We start from the raw sequence: 23,867 nt of genomic DNA on the forward strand, positions 1-23,867 counted from the left end.
GAGGCATTTTCATGCTTTACTGATATCCAAATATATCATGTCTACTACATTTTCCTGGTCTTTTACTTCAAAGTGACCCTGAACCACCCCTCTCAAACTCTATAAAGGATATTAGACTATATTACCTTTTCTTCCTAATTATGTAGCTAAGACTCTTCTGGGCATAGCCTATGCCTTATATTTTCTTGCAAATGCCACAGCAAGCCACTCGATTTCATTCATTCAACAAATATTTATTGATACTCCACTATGTGCCAGGTACTATTCTGGACTCTCCTTCCTTCATGTAAAAGGATAACTAAGTACTCATAGCAATATTCCCTCAACATCCAACTCCAGGCAAATAGCTACCTGCCGTGTCTGGTCCTGCCATGTCTGCCACACTGTCCTTCCTATCACCAATCTCACCCAAAACTTGAAAGGCTTTGTCACTAATCCCTATCCAAATCATGAAATAGACTTTGTAAAATTCTGATAATGATTGAACTACTGTACCATCATTGCCTTTTCTAGAAGTAGTGTCTCCTTCCACTGGGTTCTCACAGGATCTTATGTATAACATTCTTATAGTACCTAAGGTATTCTATTTTTTATTGTATTCATATGTCTGCATGTCTTATCTTGCCCCCTAGATCATAAGCTCCCTGAAGGCTCAGCTCTGTAGGCCCAGAAAATTTTTACCATGCTTAGCATCTGGTGATACTGAATGAATAATCAGAAAAGAGCAGCCCCTTAAAGCACCAGTTGTCAGGCTTACCTGCACCTCTACCAGCCAGTCCACAAGAATGGCCCTCATGCAACTGCTGATGTCAGTCTGCCTGCTCATGTATTTTTTAAGTATGAACTTTTCCTGGCAGCAATAAAAAAAGAAATATTAATCCGTAAACTCTCTTTATAGTTCAAAAATTGTAATTTAAGGAAAAAAATACTTGCAACCAATATCTCAGAAAAAGAAATTGTCACAATGTAATTAACTTCTTCAGTTCTAACTCATTATTTTCAGCTGGTATCAGCCAATCAAAGTCTCCTCTTCCAGACAAGTTCTAGTAATGCTTGGGAAATGGATGCACATCATATTCAAGCATCAGGGTAGATATGGAGGAGCCTAGGGGGACTATGGAATATGGATAGGAATATACCTATCAATAAATACCAAAGAGGTTCCACCCCTTCTTTGCAATTTAATCTAAAGTAGAGCAGTGCTTTGCAAACTTTAACACATATACCACCTGGGGATCTTTAAAATTCATATTCTAATTTAGAAGGCCTGGATGAGGCTAGATTTCTGCATTCCTAACAAGATCTCAAGTGAAACTGACACCACTGAGCTAAGGCCCATGCATGTAGTATAACAAAGTTATCTCTTACTTCCTCCAAGCTACGCCAGAAAAAAGTAAAGGATCTGGAGTCAGTTAATCAAATGTTATGTCTGTAGAGAGAAGACAAGATATTCATCCTCGCTCTTATGCATAGCCTGCTAAAATTTTAGTTGTTAGATAATCTTGGTCCCTCTGTTTCATTGAGAGAGAGAAAGAATGAGAGAGAGAAGAAAATTTGCCATCAATGAATTTTAGTGGTCAAGGAAACTGGCTGATTTTAAAGAGGAAGAAAGTGTCACCAGTTTGGAGAGTGATTTCACATATGTCACCAGAAACTTGCATAGAGAAGGGAAAAGATCTTTAAGAGCAGCCACTCAGAAGACGACTACTATTTTTGTGTCTGAGATTGTCTCCTCAACAATTAGAGATGCAGACTTAATGGTCTTCAAGGTCATCAGACTTTTAGCCCATATTCCAGCTCTACCATATACTAGTTGTGTGATTCTGAGCAGTTTCTCCAAACTATAAAAAGGAGATAATAATACCTACCATCATGAAGTTATTGGGAGAATTAAACAAGATAATGTCTATAAACACTTTAGCCCCAATGTCTAACTTATGGTAAGCTACCAGTAGACGTCAGTTGTTGCTGTTATTATTGTAATCATCATTATTACCTCCCCTTTCAACTTGCATTTTGAAGGATGGAATGATGAGGAAATGAGACCTAGAAACTGTTCCACTCCAACAGCCACCTACATACCTCTCTCTCCTTCATGTAACTGAAGATATCCTTGGCATATATGGGGTTGAAAAATGGATCACTGTAGTTATTGTCAATATCCTCCGATGCGGTTATCTGCTTGGAAATCACCAAAAAGATGTTAGAGGGAGAAAGATTCCACAGAAGGCTTAGCACATACACATAAAGCATGCCCTCCTTTCTTCCCAGTGTCATCTTCTGCTAAGTTTCCTCAAGCCCCATATATCCTGGGCCACAACAGAGCACCACCTTGGTCCTTCAATACTCATGCTGCTAAATGACCAAGAAACGTTTAATCCTTCTTGCACATGACTGCTCTGCCCTAGGAACTAGGCATCATTTTTACAGGTAAGCTCAAGACTCTCCAGGAAAAACACTCTTATTTTACTATTCCAACTTGTGTCATATATCTTCTTAGGTCACTTGTTTTGTCCCAATGCTTTGATCTAACCCAATTCATCTTCTTGGTAGCCTTTTCCTCCCTTCTACACTTCTACCCAGTTTGTTTTATCTACAAGAGGGGTATTTCTCCTCCTTTTTGCCAATCTCATTCCTTCATCCTTCCAATTTTCAACTTAAATACCAACTTCCTTGGGAGATGCTTCTGTGGGCTTTACTCATCTTTGACTGGAGTCTACTGTAATGCAGATTGCAATTACTAAGAAAGGTAGTTTACACACACACACACACACACACACACACACAAATATTCCAGATCCTTGTGGGTATTCCTGTAATAAATACTTTCTAATTGTTTGGGTGTATTTTAATTCCAATTGGAAAGTCAAGAGATCCCACAAGGCCAGCCTGATTTACTATAGCCTACTATATACAGATCAATTACTTAGGAAGGCAAAAAAAAATCTCTTTGCTAGCAGCTACCTACAGGACAACAAAGAACACATCATCTAATTTAAGAAGAAAGAGAAAGAATACCTCCTTCTGTGACTTCTTGCCCCAAGATGAAGAAGGCTTATTGAAACTAGATTCACAAGCACTGGATGTGCTTGTGGTATTGAACTTGCCCACACTGGACATGCCTGTTCTGGATTCAGGGGCTATGCTGGACACATGTGAGCTGGTTTCAGCCTGGAGGATCAGGAAATCTTTGAGAGAGTTATCTTCCTTTTGGGTGGTATTCTCTTGCAAGGCCAATGGCTCCTTTAGGGACAACTCCTTCCCAGTGGTGGGTTTCTCATCTAATGCAAATGTTTCCTTGACATGGAATGTCTCATTGAGGGTAGGTTTCTCCTGAAAAGGCTCCTTGAAGATGGTCTCCTTCCCACTGCTGGGCTTCTCCTGCAAGGCCAAGGGCCCCCACGGGGTAGCCTCTTCCTCAACTGTGGGATTCTCTTGCAAGGCCAAGGACTCCCTTGGGATGGTCTCCTCAATGCTGGGCTTCTGAAAAGCCAGTGGTTGCTTAATAAGGGACTCTTCATTGGTGATATTCTCTTGCAAGGCCAAATGCTTCTTCAATAGGAACACCTCCCCCGGAGCAATGGGTTTCTTCTTTAAAGATAACTGCTCCTCAGTGCTTGTTGCCACCTCAGTGGAGACTTCCTCCTTCAGAACTGATGGTTTATTTAAAAGAGATTCCTCTTCAGTAGTGCTTTTCTCCTGCAAGTCCAACAGCTCCTTCAAGGAATCCTCTTTGGTATCAGTCTTCTGCAAACCCAAAGCCTTCCAGAAGAGGGACTCATCTTTGTTGGTAGGTTTAACATGCAATGAAAACGGCTCTGGAGAAAGAAATTCCTCCTCAGTAGTAGGCTTCTCCTCTAAAGTCAATAGTTCCAATTCTTCAGTGGTGGTCTTTTCTGGCAAGGCCAGTGGCTTAGTTGAGAGGGACGCCTCCTGCAGAGTGGTGTGCTTCTCTTTCAAAAGAGATGGATCCTGGAAGAGGAGCTCCTCTTCAGTTACAGACTTTTTATTAAAGGGCAATAGCTTCTTAAAGACTGACTCTTCTTCAGAGGTGGTGTCCTCTGAGACCAGTGGCTTCTTTAAGAGGGACATTCTCCCCTGAGTGATTTGCTTTTTCTTTAAAGATAACGGTGTCTTGGTAAGGATTGTCTCCTCAGTTGAAGACTTCTTCCTAAGTGACACTGGCTCCATAAAGAAAGAATCCTTATCTTTGCTAATCATATTCTGCAAGTCCAACAGTTCTTGGCAGATGGACATCATTATTTGACTGGCACACTTTTTCTTCTTTATAGATAAAGTTTCCTTGGTAGAGACCGCCTCATCTCTGATACCTTTCTTCCTAAAGGGAACTGGTTCTATAAGAAATTCATCTTCACCATCAACATTCTCCTGCAATGCCCCTGGCTTCTTCAAAAGAGCCACCTCCCCCTGCATGGTATGCTTATCTTTGAACACAGGTGATTCCCTGACGAGAGACTCCTCCTCAGTGGTAGACTTATTTTTAAAGGACAAGGGCTCCTTAATGAGTGACTTCTCTCCAGAGGTGATCTGCAATACTAGTGGCATCTTCAAGTAGGACACCTTACCCTGACTGGTACACTTTTTCTTCTTTAAAGATAATGGCTTTACAGTGGGGATTGCCTCCTCAATGGTACGTTTCTTCTTAAAAGCCAAAGTCTCCTTTAAAAGTGACTCCTCCTCAGTTAGAGTCTTTTGCAAGGTCAAGGCCTTCTTCAAGATGGACACCTCCTCTTCCATGCTGTGTTTCTCTTGTAACATGGATGACTCATGGAAAAGGGACTCCTCAGTTGTGTCCTTCTTCTTAGAGGATTGTGGCTCCTTAATGAATGACTTCTCTCCAGATGTAGTCTTTTGCAATACTAATGGCTTCTTCAAGTGATACATCTTCCCCTGAATGGTACACTTCTTTACAGGTAATGACTTCTTGGTGGGATTTGTCTCCTTGGTAGTACATTTCTTCCTAAGGGACATTGGCTCCATAAGAAATTTATCCTTAGTGTCCTCCTCCTGCAATACCTGTGGCTTCTTCAAGAGGACCACCTCCCCACTAGTGGTGTGCTTCTCTTGCAATGCAGATGGTTCCTGGAAGAGAGACTCCTTAGAGTTAGGCTTCTTTTTAAAAGACAATGGCTCTTTAATGAGTTTCTTCTCTCCAGAGATAGTCTTCTGCAATTCTAATGGCTTTTTCAAGTGATCCATCTGCCCTTGAATAGTACACTTCTTCTTTAAAGATAATGGCCTCAAGATGAAGCCTGCCTCCTTGCTGGTAGCTTTCTTATTGAAAGTCAGTGGCTCCTCAATGAGAGACTCCTCTTCAGAAGTGGTCTTCTGCAACACTAGTGGTTTCTTCATGTGGGACACTTTCCCCTGAGTGGTATACTTCTTCTTCTTTAAAGATAACACCTTCTTGATGGAAGTTGCCTCCTCTGTTTTAGGCTTCTTTCTAAAGTTTGTTGGCTCCATAATGAAGGAATTCTCTTCAAAAGTGATGTCCTGCAAAGCCAAGTCCCCCTGATATGTGCTCATCTTCTTTAAGGATAATGTTCCTTTGGTGATGTCTGCCTCCTCAGTCTTAAGCTTCTTCCCAAAAGTCATTGGCTCTACAACAAACTCATCATTGCTGTCAGCCTCCTCCTGTAAGGATGGTGGCCTGTCCATGAGGGGTATCTCCCCCTGATTTGTGGACTTTCTTAAAGAAAATGACCTGAAAAGGCTTGTGTCCTCAGTAATGAGTTCCTCTTTTAAAATCAATGGCTTTTTGAAAAATGATACCTCCTCAGTAGTGGTTGTTTTAGAGATGGTAGATATCTCCAGACTTAGTGGTTTCTCCATAATATTTGGTACCAGGGTAGTAGAAACTACTAGTGGTGAAGGTTCTGGCTTATAACTGTAAAGGAAACAATGTCTGAGTAAGAAGAATGTAGTTCCTAGAATCCCCACCAACCATCTCATTTTGTTGCTATATTTACCAAAGTTATAAAAGGGGAAAGGGCTTCAACCTCAAGGGATAGATTAAAGGGTAAAAATCAAACGGTACCATAGAGAATCAACTAAGTAGCACCCTGTATAGTTTCTATGGCCTAGGTTCTCACACTTTTCTGAAAAATTTCCCCTAAAATCCATGTTGTGCTTTACTATATATGAATTATTTCCTTTATTTATATACAAAGTCTTTATTCTAAAACCACACTGTATGAGTTATTTGCTATTATATCAGTCTCCCTCAGTAGCTACATTTATTTATTTTTTTATTTTTTAAAGATTTTATTTATTTATCAGAGAGAGAGAGGGGGAGAGAGCGAGCACAGGCAGACAGAATGGCAGGCAGAGGCAGAGGGAGAAGCAGGCTCCCTGCTGAGCAAGGAGCCCGATGTGGGACTCGATCCCAGGACGCTGGGATCATGACCTGAGCCGAAGGCAGCTGCTTAACCAACTGAGCCACCCAGGCGTCCCCATTTATTTATCTTTGTCCATCAGCACCAGGCATCCGGTAAAATGTAGGCTGAAATTAATATTGTTTGAAGGCTTGTGAGAAAATTATAAGAGAGAGCTTAGGAAGGCTTAGAAAAGAAAGGTGGACTGGTACTTAATGTTGGTGGTATCTAACCACATCCCCTTCAACCTAAGCTATTCATGAGATACTTTCCCAGTGGAGAAAATAAAAAGACCACAACGGACATTTGTTCACAAGGACCAGATTCAAAGCTTTGTTTTGAATAGGACTTCATGTCCAATTAGTAACTAACCTAGTGTGACCAAATCACTGGAGGACTAGAAATCAGAATAAGAGAGAATTTAAGGCAAATACAATCATCAGTCTGAACAAGAGTAAATGCCCCCCAAACTAGATATCATCTGATTCCATTTTTATGAAATGTCCAGAAGAGACATAACCATAGAGGTATATCCATAAAAGAAAATAGATTGGTGGTTGCCTATGGCTGGAAAAGGGCAGGGAAGTGGGGTAGAATGAGAGGCTGGGAAAGGAAAGGGACTACTAATGGGGTCAGGCCTTTTTTTGGGGGTGGGGGTTGAAAAGTTATAAAATTAGATAGTGGTAATGGCTGTACAACCCCATATATATAATTTAAAAATCACTGTATTTTTTAAAGGAAGTGCCTAGAGAGGTTCCACAGTGCCTAGATAGATTCCAGGTCCCTCCTGGTGAGAACAGCCTTCAGATAACCTAGTTATGATAAAGAGTATGCCTTCTAGAGCTAAAATGCCTGGATTCAAATCCTGACTCCTCCACCTACTGGCTAGGTGACACTGGGCAAGTTAACTGTGCTTCACTTTTTTCAGCTATATAATGGGAATCGTATTACCTCCTTTATAGGGCTGTTGTGAAGATTTGATTAATATGCAATAAAAACATGTAAAACAAAGAACAGTTCAAAACTAAATGTATATCAATAAATCAGTTTAGCTAGATAAAATGGACAAATTCCTAAGAAGATACAAACTACCAAAACTGACTTTAAAAGAAAATAGAAAATCTGAGTGGACTTATAACACAAAAATATTGAATTAATATAAAAACTACCCACAGAGAAAAGTCCAGGCCCAGAAGTTTTTGCTGGGGAAGTCTACCAAACATCTAAATCAATACCAGTTCCTCGTAAACCACCCCAAGAAATTGAAGATATAAGAACAGTTACCAACTCATTCTATGAAGCCAATATTACTCTGATACCAAAAACAAAGATATCACAAGAAAATTATAGTCTTGTATCTCTTAAAAATATAGGTGCAAAAGTCCTCCACAAAATACTAGCAAATCAAATCCAGCAACACATAAAAGTATTATGCACCATGACCAAGTGGGATTTGTCCCAGGAATACAAGATTAATTTAACATCCAAAATTCAATTCATGTATCAAACCATATTAATGGAATAGAAAACAAAAGCCACATGATCATCTCAATAGATTCAGAAAAATCATTTGACAAAATACAAAACCCTTTCATGATAAAGGAATTAATACGCTAGGAATAGAAAAGAGATTCCTCAACTTCACAAAGGGCATCTATGAAAACCCAAAGCTTACCTTGTACTTAATGGTGAGAGATGGGTGATTTCCCCCTAAGATCAGGGAAAAGACAGGATATCCAACTCTTCTTTAGAGGGTGGGAGAGTTGTAGTGTAGCAGTATATAACTCATATAGCATTGTTGATGCTTTAGGAAAAAATCCCTCTATTCTCTGAATAAATTCCAAACTCTTAGCCATGATCTGCAAGGCCCTAGTGATCTGGCTCCTGTCTGCCTCTTCAAATCCAGCTCTTAAGAAACATTAGTATAGGAAATAGGTATTGAGTATCTATGATACCATAGATCTGGAGTGATCAGAGTAGGCTTCCCTGATAGAGTAACCAACTCTCTTTGTGACTGAGAGGGTTCTGGGGATGCAAGAGTCTCAGTATTAAAACTGGGCAAATCTTAGGAAAACCAGAATAAGTCGGTCACCCAATTCTTAGAAGACAAGGATGTCAAACTCTTGATACTTCTATTCAACATAGTACTAGAGGTTCTAGCCAGGGCAACTAGGCAAAAAAATAAAACAAAAGGCCTCCAGATTGAAAAGGAAGAAGTAAAACTGTGTATTAGCAGATGATATAATTTACATATAGAAAATCCTAGGAATATACCCAAAAACTATTAGAACTAATATACAAGTTTAGCAAGGTTCCATGATACAAGATCAATATGCCAAAATCATATATATTCCTATATCCTTGAAATGAACAGTATGAAAAAGAAATTGGGAAAACAAACCCATTTACAACAGCATCGAGAAGAATAAAACATTTAGAAATAAATTCAACAAAAGAAGTACAAAACTTATATTCTGAAAACTACAAAAACGTTGCAAGAATTTAAAGGTCTAAATAAATGAAAAGACATCCCATGTTTGTGGGTTGGAGGAGTTAGTATTAAGATGGCAATACTCCCCAGACTGATTTACAGATTCAAGACAACTTCTGTAAACATCCCAGTGGAAACAGACAAGCTGATTCTAAAATTTGTAAGGAATTGCAAAGAACCAAGAATAGCCAAAACAGTCTTGAAAAAGAGGAACAAGTTGGAAGAGTCACACTTCCTAATTTCAAAATGCACTACAGAGCAACAACAGTCACGATATGTGGTACTGGCATAATGGCAGATGTGTAGATTGAAGGAATAAAATTGAGACTTCAGAAATAAACACTTTCATTTACAGTCATTTGATTTTTGACAAGGATGCCAAGATAATTTGGTGGAGAAAGATTAGTCTTTTTAACAAATAGTGCTGGGACAACTGGATATCTACATGTAAAACAATGAAGTTAGACCCCTAACACACACTAACAACAAAAATGAACTCAAAAGGAGTCAATAACCTAAAGAGCTAAAACTTTAAAGCTCTGCAAAGAAAATCTTAAATTTCTGTAACCTCTGATTTGGCAATGGTCTTTTATATAGAACACCAAAAGCAAAAGCATAAGGAACAAAGGAAAAAAATAAATTGAACTTCAACAAAATTAAAAACTTTTGTGCCTCAAAGGATACCAACAAGAAAATGAAAAGACAACTCACAGAACAGATGAAAATATTTGCAAATTACGTATCTGATCAGAGACATATAGCTAAAAAATATAAAGAACTCTTACAACTTAAAAATGAAAAGCTCAAAAACTAGATTATTTAAATGGGCAAATGATCTGAATAGATATTCCTCCAAAAGGTATGCAAAAGGCAATAAGCACATGAAGGATGCTCAATATCATTAGTCATCAGAAAAATGCAAATCTGGGGGCACGTGAGTGGCCCAGGTGGCTAAGCATCTGCCTTCAGCTTGGTCATGATCCCAGGGTCCTGGGATGGAGCCCCATATCAGGCTCCCTGCTCAGCTAGAAGCCTACTTGTCCCTCTCCCTCTGCCTGCAGCTCCCCCTGCCTATGCTCTCTCTGTCAAATAAATAAACAAAATTTTAAAAACCAAAAGAAAAATACAAATCTAAAGCAGTGAGATTCCACTTCACATCCATTAGAATGGCCATGATAAAAAAAAAATAGTAAGGGTTGGCAAGGTTGTATAAAATTGGAAACCCTCATACAGTGTTAGTAGGAATGTAAAATAGTGTCACCACTATGGAATACAGTTTGGTAGCTCCTCATTGAGATCAACACAGAATTACCATATGACCCAACAATTACATTCCTAGGTATATACACAAAATTATCGAAAATAGGTGTTCAAAAAAAAACTCGTACACAAATGTTCATAGCCACATTATTCACAATAAGCAAAAGGTCGAAACAATCCAAATGTCCACCAACTGAAGAATGGATAAGGAAAGTAAAGTATATTCACACAATGGGATATTATTGGTCCACAAAAAGTAATGAAACCTGAAACAATGTGAATGAAGCTTGAAAACACTATACTAAATGAAAAAAGCTAGACACATAAGACCACACATTGCATAATTCCATTTATATGAAATGCCCAGAATAGGCAAAGCTATAGAAACAGAAACAAGGTTAGTGATTGCCTAGAGCTGGGAAGGATGGGGGAATTGAGAGGTGGTAGCTAAAGATATTGGTTGAAGGGGTTTTTTGTTGTTGTTTTGGGGTTTTGGGTTTTTTTTTTGATTTATGAAAATGTTCTAAAATTCATTGTGGTGATGGCTACATAACTTCAAATATACTGAAAGCTTTCAGTACATAATGTGTGAACTATACACATTAAATGGAAGAATTGTATGGTATGTAAATTATATCTCAACAAAGCTGTTGGCAAAAAAAGCCCACTTAGAAAAATGTGTGATTATAGTGAGCTCTCAATAAATGTCAGCCACTAGTTCTAGTGTTATTAATTAAGATCCCTTCCACTGAACCCTAAATGAAGGCAAGAATGTTTATGGTACTTTGTAAGGATTTCCCTGCTGAAGTCAGAATTATAAAAGAAAATCAGAAGAAAATAATTCAGGGAATTAAAGTCAAAATACACATAGAAATCCCAGGAATTTCATTTCAGCAAAAAACTAAGTAGGGATAAATGCTATCTGGTTTGATTTCTTTTTGCTAGATAATTAGAAAAGTGTCTTGTAGACCTACCATGTTAATTTCCTGGAATTCCCCAACTTTTTCTCTTACCCTTTGGAACCCATGCTTAATCCTACCATAGCTAACTAGCTAATTTATTCTTTTCTTTCCTGAAAGTAATTCCCACCAGGATGAGGAGAGGTTATAGAAAAGACTCACTTCACCCTCTAACTCTTCTTCTAATAAGTTTTCCTAGAGGTAAATCCTTTTTCTAACCCAAATGAAAGTACTCATATCTACTTGCAGAACCTGTGAACAGATCCCTGCAACATCTGGAAAACATGGGTTTTTGGCCTAGAGAGATAGTAATTTCTCTCCAGTAACAAGGGACAAACCTCTCCCAAAAGCTTCTAATGAGATAAGCAGACTGGCAAGCTATCAGCCAGCTGCTGAGTATCCCCTGGAAAATTGCCACTGCAATCTCAAGCACAGACTAGCTCAAACAGGGACTGAATTACTAAAAGAAAGAAAAGATGAGCACTAGACTTTTTGGCAAACTTCCCAATGACAACGGGTCCTTCAATATGCACATGCCATGGAAAGAGAGAGAAGAGGCCCATAACACTTCAGCAAGCACATCTGGGCTCACCGCAGCACCTAAGGGTTAGTGTGGCAATCACCACTATGGCTCACTAAGCATGTTCTCAGTGGAGGACAACAGGAGGTCAAAAGATGTCACATACTCTTCTTTACCGTCTAAAAATACTACCATCTGAGTCTCTTCTTACTCACCTTTCCTTATTCAGCTCATTGTTTTTGGCCAACCCAAGAGCAGGTGTGTTCCCTTTTATCTTCTTGGAAACATCCTTAACAAACTCCTTATTGGCTTCCTTCTTGAGCTGGGCAGGCTGAATTTGAGAAGCCTGCAAAAAACATGGGAGGCGGGGGAGAAAGAAGCAAGGAAATCTAGAGAACCACAAATTACCTAATAGGTAGCACTTATAGGAAAGTTTTGAACCACATCCCCACCTTGGACACTTCATTTGGGTGTTCCCAGGAGTAATAATCAAAACATCCCACAACCAGTGTGGCACTAGTGCCAACCAATCAAAATGGAAGCTAGCAATATAGTAGTACTGCTACATATTAGCCAAATAGCAGCCTGAAGTGATTCCAAGATACACAGAATGTAGTTCTGATCTCCATGTCAGGTATACTGGCTGAAAAAGTCCCCAAAAGATGTTTTGTTAATATCACATTCTACTTTGACTCCATGAGACATTTACAGGGGAGAAAATGTAACATAACTGACTTTGCTACCTGGGTTTACCAAGATTGACTAGCTTTTCAGGGTAGGCCTCTAAGACAACACTACCTGTGAAATATCTATCCCATCATTGAGGGGATTTTTTTTTATTTATTTTCAGCATAACAGTATTCATTGTTTTTGCACCACACCCAGTGCTCCATGCAATCCCTGCCCTCTCTAATACCCCCCACCTGGTTCCCCCAACCTCCCAACCCCCCGCTGCTTCAAACCCCTCAGATTGTTTTGAGTCCACAGTCTCTCATGGTTCATCTCCCCTTCCAATTTCCCTCAACTCCCTTCTCCTCTCCATCTCCCCTTGTCCTCCATGTTATTTGCTATGCTCCACAAATAAGTGAAACCATATGATAATTGACTCTCTCTGCTTGACTTATTTCACTCAGCATAATCTCTTCCAGTCCCGTCCATGTTGATACAAAAGTTGGGTATTCATCCTTTCTGATGGAGGCACAATACTCCATAGTGTATACGGACCACATCTTCCTTATCCATTCGTCTGTTGAAGGGCATCTTGGTTCCTTCCACAGTTTGACGATTTTTATTTAACATGGGGCTTTGGGGAGCTCCACCATAAACTCTAATCATAACAAATTCTATCAAATAGTAAAAGAGATCATGAGATTTTGAATAATACCAGTAAAAATGGAATATAATTAGGTTAGGTTTGTTTCATTTAAAAGTTATGGCTTTAAAATGAAACAAACTGAACCTAGTTATATTCCAAACAAATACTATAATCACACTAAGGGATAAAGAAAAAGAAAACAGAAGAAAAAACAAGAAACAACTAATCCAAGTTAACACAGTTTTTGACTATATACCCTCAACATACACATCCTCAATCAGGATGGGTTTGTGGAGTGGCAGAGAATATTGCAAATAAATGTGGAACTCTTTTTAAAAGAGTTATTTATTTATTTATTTGTCAGAGAGAGAGAGAGAGCACAAGCAAGGAGAGCTGCAGGCAGAAGGAGAAGCAGGCTCCCCACTGAGCAAGGAGCCGGATGCAGGACTCATCCCAGGATCCTGGGATCATGGCCTGAGCCAAAGGCAGACACCCACCTGATGCCACCCAGGTGTCCCAAATCTGGAACTCTTTTTAACAGGTTTATTATGGTGGTATGGATGAAGTAATTTTGAAATCCTTTTAGTTGTGTTACAGTACTGAGTAAATGTGTTGATGTCCTCATTGTAGAAGAAGGAACATACAAATATGGATTGGGGAATGCCAGGAAAAACCCTGTGTACTGGAATGGGAGCTGTGTACATTCATGATTTCTTAAGTAGGTATATGTATGTATACATCTGAGTATATGGGTATATGTATAAATGTGTGTACATCTGTGTATATAGATATATATATATATGTGTATGTTTAAGTACACAATATGTATATGTGTATATAAAGATTTGGTTTAGACAAAAATCATAAATGGATGCTAAATCTAGGGGAAATTTTGATGCAGAGTAAATTATTTGCAGGCTCTTAAGAGTGTATCACCACTTATTAGCTGCAAGAGGAAAAAAAATAAACAGTACTATACAGTGGGAACCAGATAATATCCTGACTGGGTGACTAAAATTTATTATCACCAGTGAGAGACAGATGGACATCATGTGCCTCCAAATGTGATATCCTACAAAGGACAGAGTATCACCTATACAGAATCCCAACCAAGAATGTGTAACATCAATCTAGTCACATGGGAACATCAGACAAACACAAAATGAGGAGTGGCCTATTTTTAAAAGGGTGTCCAGAGGTACCTAAGTTGCTGAGTTGGTTAAGCATCTGCCTTCAGCTCAGGCCATGATTTGGGGGTCCTGGGACTGAGACCAAAGTTGGGCTCCCTGCTCAGCAGGGAGTCTGCTTCTCCCTTTCCCTTTGTGCATGCTTTCTCTCTTCCCTCAAATAAATAAGTAAAACTTTAAATATAAATAAAAGGGTGTTTAAAAGGGACTGTATTTTTCAAAAATGGTAATGTCAATGAAAAACAAAGACAGGCTATGGAAACTTTCCAGATTAAAAGCAGCTAGAGACTCTGAAAATAATAATACATTATACATTAATTAATTGAATTTAAATTTTAAAAAGAATACATACACATTTTTTTAGAAGCAGCTAATGAAATGAGAAGTAAATGATACTACACTGGATCCTCTACTGGAGGGTAAAAGTACTTACAACATTGACCTTATAAGGTCAACTGAAAAAACTGGACTATGGATAATAGATTATATAAAAATAATGTATCAATGTAAATTTATAAAGTTGTTAACAGTACTGTGGTTATATAAAACAATTTCTCAGGGGCACCTGAGTAGCTCAGTCAGTTGGGGGTCTCTTAGTTTCAGTTCAAGTCATGATCTCAGGGTAACAAGATGTGGGCTCCATGCTCAGCAGGGAATCTGCTTGAGATCCTCTCTCTCCCCCTCCTCTTGCTCCTCCCCCTGCTTGCAGTCGCGCACTTGCTCTCTCTCTCTCTCTCTCTCTCAAATAAATAAATAATTTTTTTAAAAAAGACAATTTCTCTGAGGAAATATACACTGAAGTACTTAGGGGTAAAAAGCCATGATATATGTAAGCAAATGGGATAAAATGTTAACTACAGGTTAATCTAGGTGAAGAGTATACGTATATCATTTGTACTACTACTTATTTTTGCAACTTTTTGTAACCTTGAAATTATTTCTAAATGAAATATTTAAAAATATGTCTTCGTATCATCAGATCATAATAAGTAACTGCAATCCAACAGGGAGTTCTTTCTTAGATCCTCAAGTCATCCACCTCTACTTCTCAAATAGTTTGGCACTGTTTTCATTTTAACTTCTTACCTAAAGTTTTACAAACTCCCTATATGTGCAACTGAGATTCAGAATTAGAAAAGAATTGCCTTCTCAGCAGGAGAGATAAGACCCCAACACCCAGGGTGAAATTCTCAACTTGCCATATGTGAAGGTTCAAAGCACTAATAATCTCAGATCTAACTAAACTCAAGGGTAGGGGACCCTAATCTGAACTTCCTTACAACTGTTTGACCAAAAAAATAAGAAAGTTGTGTCCTACTGACACAAAATCATTTAAGTAAATGTGGATATAGACCCTATCTCTTTGTCTACTGAGGACCAGCTCTTATACATCAAAAGTTTTTCCCATGCTGGAATGATAAAGGCGAGGGAAAGAAAAACACAGATTAATTAAAACAGATAAACTCTTTGGCATGCCAGGACTTTACTGGTGAATGCTGAGGAAAAAAAAAAAAACAGATGTGTGGACATGGAGACTTAGTATACTGACAGGAATACAAACAGGAAGAAGCAAATAATCATAGAAGGAATCTTCAAAATTCAGAAAGAAAGGAGCCCACACCTTCAAATAGATGAGCTCAGACATCTGCAGAAATACCCAGTCCTAGGAAGGGCTTAGGCACATTGTAGTGATGGGACTTTTTTTGGAAAATACCAAAGACCATTCAAGGTTACCAAAATGAATCTTCAAAACTTGAATGCAAAAGGGAATTGGACTGAGTTTCTGAAAAGCTAGAGGCAGAGCTACTGCTCAGAGATGCCTGGCTTCTCCCACTTCCACCCTGGATACAGATGTGGCCTAACAGATAATTGCACTGAGTTGGAGAACCAGAAGGGCTCTGGATGATATCTGCATGTATTTCCTATTAGCTTGTGTTTGTTCTTTATGAATGGCAATATAAACTTCATGGAAAAAAAAAAGGACTGAGACATAGCAAGAAATCACCTCTTATGCTGTGAGAACTTGCTTTGCACAGTATCACCGCTCTTCCATCAGGGACTCTGGGGGTCAAGGGAAGCCACACCAACATGAGCTGCATCTGCTTCAGATTTGTGTGGCTACCTTATTTCAGCCAAGTTTCTAGATCCATGGTGAAATAAGTCAGGAAACAAATCTAGCGTTACAGGTCTGTGTGGAAAGGGTCTCTTTCAACCAAGCCACAGTAAATCTGAAATGATTCAGAAAGCTGTAACCCAATCATAAATGTTCTAATCTGTATGGGGAAGAGACAATGTTAGTACAAAGGTGGTCCCATAGCAGCATCTAAAGAGCAGAGATCCAAAGAAGAGAACTTTGCCAATGCTTATCCAATCCTGCTCAAGGGGGTAAATTATTTTCTAGTAGATACAAGTATTCTGGTAGCTACAGAGGGACACCCTACTATGGAGGGCAGGAATAGCTCACTGGGGTTCTCTCTATCCTAGATGAAACAGACTTCAAAAACAACATTGGGCAAGTCCTGATCTGTAGACATAATTATGGTATCTACATTACAGAAATAAAAGAGGATTAAGGGAGTTGATACAGGAAAAAGTGCTTAGAATAGTGCCAGGCACCTGGTAAACCCTCAGTAGTCATCCGTTATTATTTTCTAAAACCAAAGATTACCTTTGGCCCAATTCTACATTCAATTAGTAACAGTTTAACTATCAGTGCTGGGTTTTGCTGGTATCTTAATAATACCAGAAGTGAGTAAACTCAACAATCCTCTTCAAAATTGAGTTTCTCAAATCTCCACATTGAAGACCAGATCATGGAACAGTAGTCCTCAATGGTTCTGTACATCAGGGGGCATTTTTGATTGTCACTGTGAATGGGATGCTGCCGGAATTTAATGCCAGGAGCCAGAGATACTGTGGCTGAGGACAGTCCTACATAATAGAAAAACTACTGCACCAAATGCCCATAGTGCTTGAATTGATAAACACTGCCTTGAACTACAATATATCCATCAAGATACTTATCTCCAAGGCCTAGACAGCTAGTTGAGCCATGACTGGACTTAATATAAGTGCAAGATCCCTTATATTTATATACAATTATATACAATTTTGTATTTGATAATCACTCTGTCTGCTGCTTCCAGAAAGTTCAACAAATTAATACAGATGGTATGTGCCAACAAAAAAGCTCCTGCAGTTCTAAAATTGGATCATTTATTCCAAGTAAAATTGGCTCTCAACATTCTAGAGAGGGTCAGTGTCGGTAACCCAGAATGATCCCTTAAGGAAGAGGTTATCTCAGCCATATGCAAAACCATAGCAGGGGGCTGGACTAGCGTACTCACATTGGTGAGATCTTCAAAAGCTGATCTCTTTTTGCATCGTCTCTTAGGTGAAGATGAAGAAATCTTTGCTTGGTAATTCTCCCCTCTCTAAAAAAGTAAAAGAGGTAAATGAGAATCTCTAATAATGAATACTTTTCAGGGGCTTTGGGTCATCTTTGGAGCTCAGGGGAAACTCCAGAATCTCCAAGCAACTAGAGATGTATATAATAAACCCCAACAAACTACAACAAAAGGAAATTTTGGCACTCACTGCTGCTTAGAGAGTCTCTAAAGGAAGTAATCATTGATCATGGGGACAAAATTAGCATGATGATATTCAGTGTAACCCCTAGAATGAGCAAAATGGCTTGGTAAAGTTTTTCCTCTTAGTTCTCTCATCTTTATGGTTATCCGATCCAAAATTAACAACCACCATCACCACCCTGCCATTCCTAGTCATCCCTTTAATATGGATGCTCTCAAGTAAATCTGTTCAGTAATGTAACAAATATTTAAGTATCTCTTGTGTTAAGTATTTAAGATATTCCCAATAAGGACAATAACACACATACCTAGATACTGGTCCAGGATCACCTCTTTGCTAGCTGTTGACCTTGGACAAATCGCTTACTCTTTCAGGCCCAATTTGCTTATCAGTAAAATTGAAATGGTAACCTTATTTGAGGATCAAATGAGAGAATATGTGTTTTTTATAGTCTGTATAGAGGTGCTTGGCTGGCCTAAATTTTGTATTTTGAGAAAGGAGTTTGGTAATCCATATTAACCTTTAATTGTCAGTGTCTATGAAGGAGAGGTAGTGGACGGGAAGAGAGGTGAATATTTTGGAGCAAAGGGGGCTTTCTTTCTGGGTATTGTTTATCTGTGCATGCCTTACCCAACTCCCAAATGAATAAGATCATTTCTGTGGGGCTACAGGTTAGGGTAAATCACACTGTAGGGCTCTTCTACTCTCTAATAGTTTTTCTTTGGTGAAAGCCTCCAAAGTATCAAATTTCTTCTATGAAATGAGAATCCTGACCTACTTAGATCAGAGAGTTGCTATGATGTGAAGCAGAGCATTAGGGTCACACCATCTTTTGCTCTGTTTTTCATCATGAAAAACATGATGAAACAGTTAATACTTAACACAGTAAGTGATCAGAAAGTTTAGTGAATTGGATTCATAGTACAATAGACCAATCTAGCATAGCAGAGAAATCCTGAAAGAGCCGAGAAGAATTACTTCTGTTTTCTAACTGATTAAGCTAAGAAATCAGTAAATTATTAGTCTTTCATCTAGTTCATGATAAATAATCCTAGTGGAAATAATTAGCAAAAATAAAATATTTGGTGGTTACACAAATCTCACAAATAAACTAAGAAATACACTGTCAATCTGCTATCCAACTCCCACTTAATATTACCAGTAGAAATAATCAGCCCCAAATAAAATTCACAGGTAAATGTGAACTCAATAAAACTTAGATTTATAAAATGTGCCCCCAGAAAGCTGGATTTGGAAAAATAACTGCCACAAAACAAAACTTATGGCAGAACTCTAATCAGCAAATTCGAGATGGCCAAAAATCTGATCAAATCTTTCTTGCCAAATTTATATATAAAAAAATTTAGCTCCTCCATGAAAATCATTTTAGTAAAATAAAAAATGAAAATGATTAGAAAATGTTTACCTATGCTGAGAGAAAACCAGTCAAGGAAATTAAATTGGCTTAATGATGTTTGCTGCAGGAAATACTCCCTTAGTGACAATTCATCAGTCTTAGCAAAACTCTGATTAACATATGTACGGTGACAAAGTCAGAATGACAGTGTCAAACTATCTACAAGGTCAAAAAAACATCAAAATGGACACCTTCTTCAAACTTAATAGCTATAAAAAGCATAATAATACATTTGTTGACCTAATCTTCATAGTCTCCCCAGGATGCACCAAGCAGCCTCCTGGGAAGGTACTTTGAGCATCTCCCAGAAATTAAGAGTATAGACGTGATCATTAATGAGAGCTGAGTATTGTTTGCTTTTGAAGGACACCCTTCATTTCAGCTATGCATTTGTGGAAAAGGAGAGTTCACACATAGAAACCAAGTCCTAATTTGCTAGTCTTCTTAAACTACAAGAGCTACCACTCCTTCCCAATTTCTCAGATTAAACAACACAGATTCAGAAAGATTTAGGGGTGAGGATAGGGACTCAACCAAAACAGGAAGAAGCTACTCCCAGCACTGTTGGGAGAGACAGTGTGCTCTAACCTTTTCAGACTGGCCATGATCACTGGGCACAATTTTGCTGGACTGCGATTTCTTAGTCTCAGGGTTGGAGCTTTGGGAAGGTAGTGGCAGTGGCATCTTTCACAGGTTCAGCAGTGTCTCTCCAAGATAGGGCTGCAATCAGAAAGGGACTCTTTAAAACACCATTCACCAGAAACACTGCCAAACTCTCTGAAAACTCCTGAGAATACCCAGTTTCTCTATAGGATCTCTAGAAGAACATATACTTTGAGTTGGGCAGATCTGTGTTTAAATCTTAATTCTACCACAATTAACCTTAGGCAAGTGACAAACTCCTCGGGCTTCAGTTATCTCATCTGTAAAATGGAGAAAAGTATACCTACCTCTGCAGGGCACTGTTCAGATTAAACAAGACACTCTATCTAAAAAGCCCTGCACAGTGCCTGTCATCCTCTGTGGGCACTGGAACTATGGCCTGCCTCCTAGTTTAGGCCGGGGAACACTGGGAACACATCACATGAGTGTTATGCATTAAAAATGATCAAGAACATGCAGATCAAATAATATAGAAGAGAGCTGGAAGGGTTAATGTTCTTTAAAAGGCATAGGGTCCTGGCACAGCAATACAATGAAGCTACAGAGAAGATGCTAGAACACACCACGAACATACACATATGTCTGATAGGTCAGAGTATTCAAAGACTGCATTCAACCAAAAGAAACCGCAATCTGGTTCCAGAGATACCTGGTAGGGAAAAAAAATTCAAAAGATGAGATAACAATAGAAGGAATTAACTTATTGAGAATCACTTGACATAAAAATTTAACTGTCATTACAGCCCTTGAGAGAGTCCTATCTTTGTCCCATCTAGGTGGGGGACCTCATTCTACATTCTTTAAGGTTCTTTTTTGTGAGTCCTCAATAGTTAGGATCCACCTAGGTGTCTTTCGAGCAAATGCCATTATTAGGAGGAATTGGTTTTTGAATATACAAGAGACCCCTCCCACTCCGATGCAACTGCCCTTCCAAACTCACCCACATTCAATCTCCAAATTCAAATGCATTTGACAAAGAACAGGCTCATCTAAGCAAGACCCTAAAGCAATGCAACAAGTTTACCATTCTGTACCAGGTATTTCCAGCAATGGTGATATTAATGCAAATAAATCATGTATCTTATCCTATAAGTAGTCACATGCACAACTCTAAATGTAACATTAAAATGTGGTAAATGATTTAATAAAAGTAAATAAAAAGTATTAGAGAAACACAATGGAAAGTTAATAATCTTCTTGGGGAAACGGGTGGGAGAAGGCTTCATAGCAGAGGTTATACATAATCTAGACTTAAATGACAAAGAGGTTCCCAAGTAGAGTGGGGAGCTTTCCCGGAAAAGAAAGTCTTCGCTCAAGCTGAGGCTTGAACATGCTGAGCACAGCAGGTGCAGGGACACCCCAGCTGTCTGGAGTGTGGAATATAAAGAATGTAATTGGGGACGAGTTAGAAAGGGGCTGAATGCTAGGCTGGGGCCAGGCTGGTGAGAAAGGGAAACAGAGAAGACTGCAGCTTGAGGAAAAGGTTTAAGAAAGAAGAAAGGCTGATTTTGGATGAAGTATTAAACATTTTGTCAGTCAAGAAAAGTCAGTACAAGTCTGTGCCTTTACATTTATTACCTCAGTTGATCCTCACAATAAAACTGGGAGGGTACACAATACAAATACAGTTCTTTTCCATTTTAGAGGCCTCGATGTGTTAAGGGACTTACTACACAGGACAAACTATTAAGCAGCATAGATCCCCCAGCTCTTTCCAGGGCTCTTCATAAAAATACCAGGAAGTCTCTCCAATCATACTCAAAAGCACTCCAAAACAGTCCAGGGTCCAAAGCGAACGGCTGCATTGTAGTAGTGTAAGAAGACAAAATGAACATATTTTTTTAAGAAGCAACTGGATTTCTAAACCAGACAACTTAGCATCTTTGAGCCTTAATTTTCTCATTTGCAATAGAGGAATACCACCACTTACTTGCTGACGCAGAAGTAAATGTGTATGTGCAAAACTTAACCCACAGTAGGCCCTCAAAATAAGTGGTGAATCTTACTTTCCCTCTCTTCGCCCAAACCCAAACCTATTTTCCATCTCATCTTTCAAAACTCAGCCAAGCAGCAATAAAGCCAAATTGGGTGCACCCACCCTTAACTGCGCTCTATGAAAACCACTTGCCCTGCTGTTATTATTCACACCTCGGACTATTTTTTTATGGATGACCAAAGACTTGTGTTCTGAAACTTTTATCTTTCAAGGGGAAAGAAAAAATAGAACTCAGCAGGCTAGAAAACTTTCAGCTGATGATATCACAGGGTAAGTAAACCTCAGAGAGAATAAGCTTATTCAGATGATATTCATACACCACCGTCATTTTCCCCGACACTGATCACTTGCTTTGGGGGGCACGCACAGTGACTTAAGTAACTCATTTCTCTGACATTAGGAAGGAGGAGAGGATTGACACCACTAAAAACAAGCTTTCATTAAGGGACATTCAGCAGAACATTCTTGACTTCTACCACCTACAGAACGGGCTGTTACTTGGATGAGAAAATTATAATCCTTTTCATTTTCCAGACTTTCCATCTTCCACACGTATACACTGATAAGTGTGGGAGACTCCACTGAGCACCGCAGGACTGGTGCTAAAACCCAAAGAGGGGCAAGTGGGCTCATTTAGAAGCCCAGTTGCTTAGACTCCAAAACTATAGATCAAGACAGTCTACAGGAAACAATAGCAACTTCATTTTATATCTAAAAGCAGGTTACAGATAGCAAGACACTGGGGAGAGAATGCAGCATGGTGTCCATGAAAGCAGCACTGGGCTGGGAAGAATGCCTAGGATCTAGCTCTGACTCTACCCCTGGCTGGAGGGATGACGCTAGGCAAGTCCCTTTTCCCTCTCTAGGCCTTTGTTTCCCCACCTAAGAAAATGAGACAATGGGACCAAAGGAGTCACCTAGCTATTCAAACCATGGTCAACAGACCAGCAACATTAGCATCACCTGGGAGCTTGTTAGCAATTTAAAATCCCAAGCCCCAAGCTAGACCTACCAAATCTAAAAATGCAAGTTAACAGTATCCCCTAGGTGATTTGTATGTACTTCAAAGTTTAAGAAGCACTGTTCTAGGGTCCTTTGACCTCTGACATTCTAGGATCCTAAGTGGACCAAAGCACAAAGCAGTGGAAAAGCCCAGAGCTGCAACGGTTGAAGTAGGGAATAGAAGAGAGCCAGGGGAGATAAAAGCGACAACAAGAGAGAGAGAGAGCACACGTTTCCATCCTCCTTCATACCCTCCGACCTGTAATTCAAAAGACTTCCCGCAAGTAGCACAGACTTAAATACCTCCCGTGGATGAAACTGATCCTCTACACTTGCACTTGTGAAAAGACTTTTTTGTAAATGTACTCTGATTCACGCATGTTGTACTGTTCGCTCGGTCTGAAAGCTAGGACACAATCTCCTTTCTTTTGCCATCTCACCCTCGAAAACACACTCCCTGCCCAACTTCGCGCAAACTGCTGACTGACAGAAGAACAAAACAAAGGTTTAATGGCAGGGATGCCTTGCCTGCCGGCGAGAGAAGACAGCGTGTTAACAAGGCGCTGGAGTGGTGCTCAGGCATCAACCCGCTTGTGACAGGGCCGGACATTCGAGCGGGCAATATAAGCTCAAACGCGCCTACCTCACACCGAGACTGAGGGCAGAACAGGAAAGATCCCGGACGCATTCCTAGACCAGGAGAGGCCCGGGAAATGAACGGAGCTCCGTGTTGTAGCGACCTGAGTCCTTCTCCACCTGGCCTGTGCTCGCTCCAGTCTGCCCAGTAGCGAATTTTGAAAATTACAGCCCCAGCAGGAAGCGCGGTGGTGATTGGTCAGCAGGGGGGCCAATCAGAGAGCACAGCTGGGGTGTCTGCTCTCCTAGCAAGGAGGGGCGGGGCTGGGGGGTATTTTTAAATTGAGTTCTGCAGCTAATAGACTTCGCATTGGGGCGTGGTTTCGAGTACAATTGGTTGAACCCGGCAGGGCTGACCAGCCGAGTACTGGGTCGATTTAAAGAGGCGTTTTTATTTAAATAATCCTGTTGGAGGATGGGTGTGAGAGTGGCTGC

General features: G+C 39.6%; 1 protein-coding gene across 2 annotated transcripts in view; it reads right to left on the reverse strand.

Annotated features, from left to right (window-relative positions):
• CCNB3 (cyclin B3) overlaps positions 1–23,583 on the reverse strand; it is a 52,304-nt gene extending 28,721 nt beyond the window's left edge. The window contains exons 1-7 of one of the 2 annotated variants that reach the window (XM_004755123.3): positions 23,440–23,583; positions 19,724–19,855; positions 17,475–17,561; positions 11,841–11,971; positions 3,019–5,908; positions 2,083–2,178; positions 758–850 (exon numbers count right to left, since the gene is read on the reverse strand). In XM_004755123.3, coding sequence (XP_004755180.1) covers positions 758–850; positions 2,083–2,178; positions 3,019–5,908; positions 11,841–11,971; positions 17,475–17,561; positions 19,724–19,819 — 3,393 coding nt within the window. In that variant the 5' untranslated portion in view covers positions 19,820–19,855; positions 23,440–23,583. Of the gene's footprint in view, positions 1–757; positions 851–2,082; positions 2,182–3,018; positions 5,909–11,840; positions 11,972–17,474; positions 17,562–19,723; positions 19,856–23,439 lie in introns of both variants that reach the window. The other variant, XM_004755121.3, reaches the window with a different exon arrangement.
• Positions 23,584–23,867: the final 284 nt, after the last annotated feature.

This window comes from Mustela putorius, unplaced genomic scaffold (genome assembly GCF_011764305.1).
Source record: "Mustela putorius furo isolate JIRA1106 unplaced genomic scaffold, ASM1176430v1.1 tig00003903_pilon_pilon_pilon, whole genome shotgun sequence".
Taxonomy (NCBI): Eukaryota; Metazoa; Chordata; class Mammalia; order Carnivora; family Mustelidae; genus Mustela; species Mustela putorius.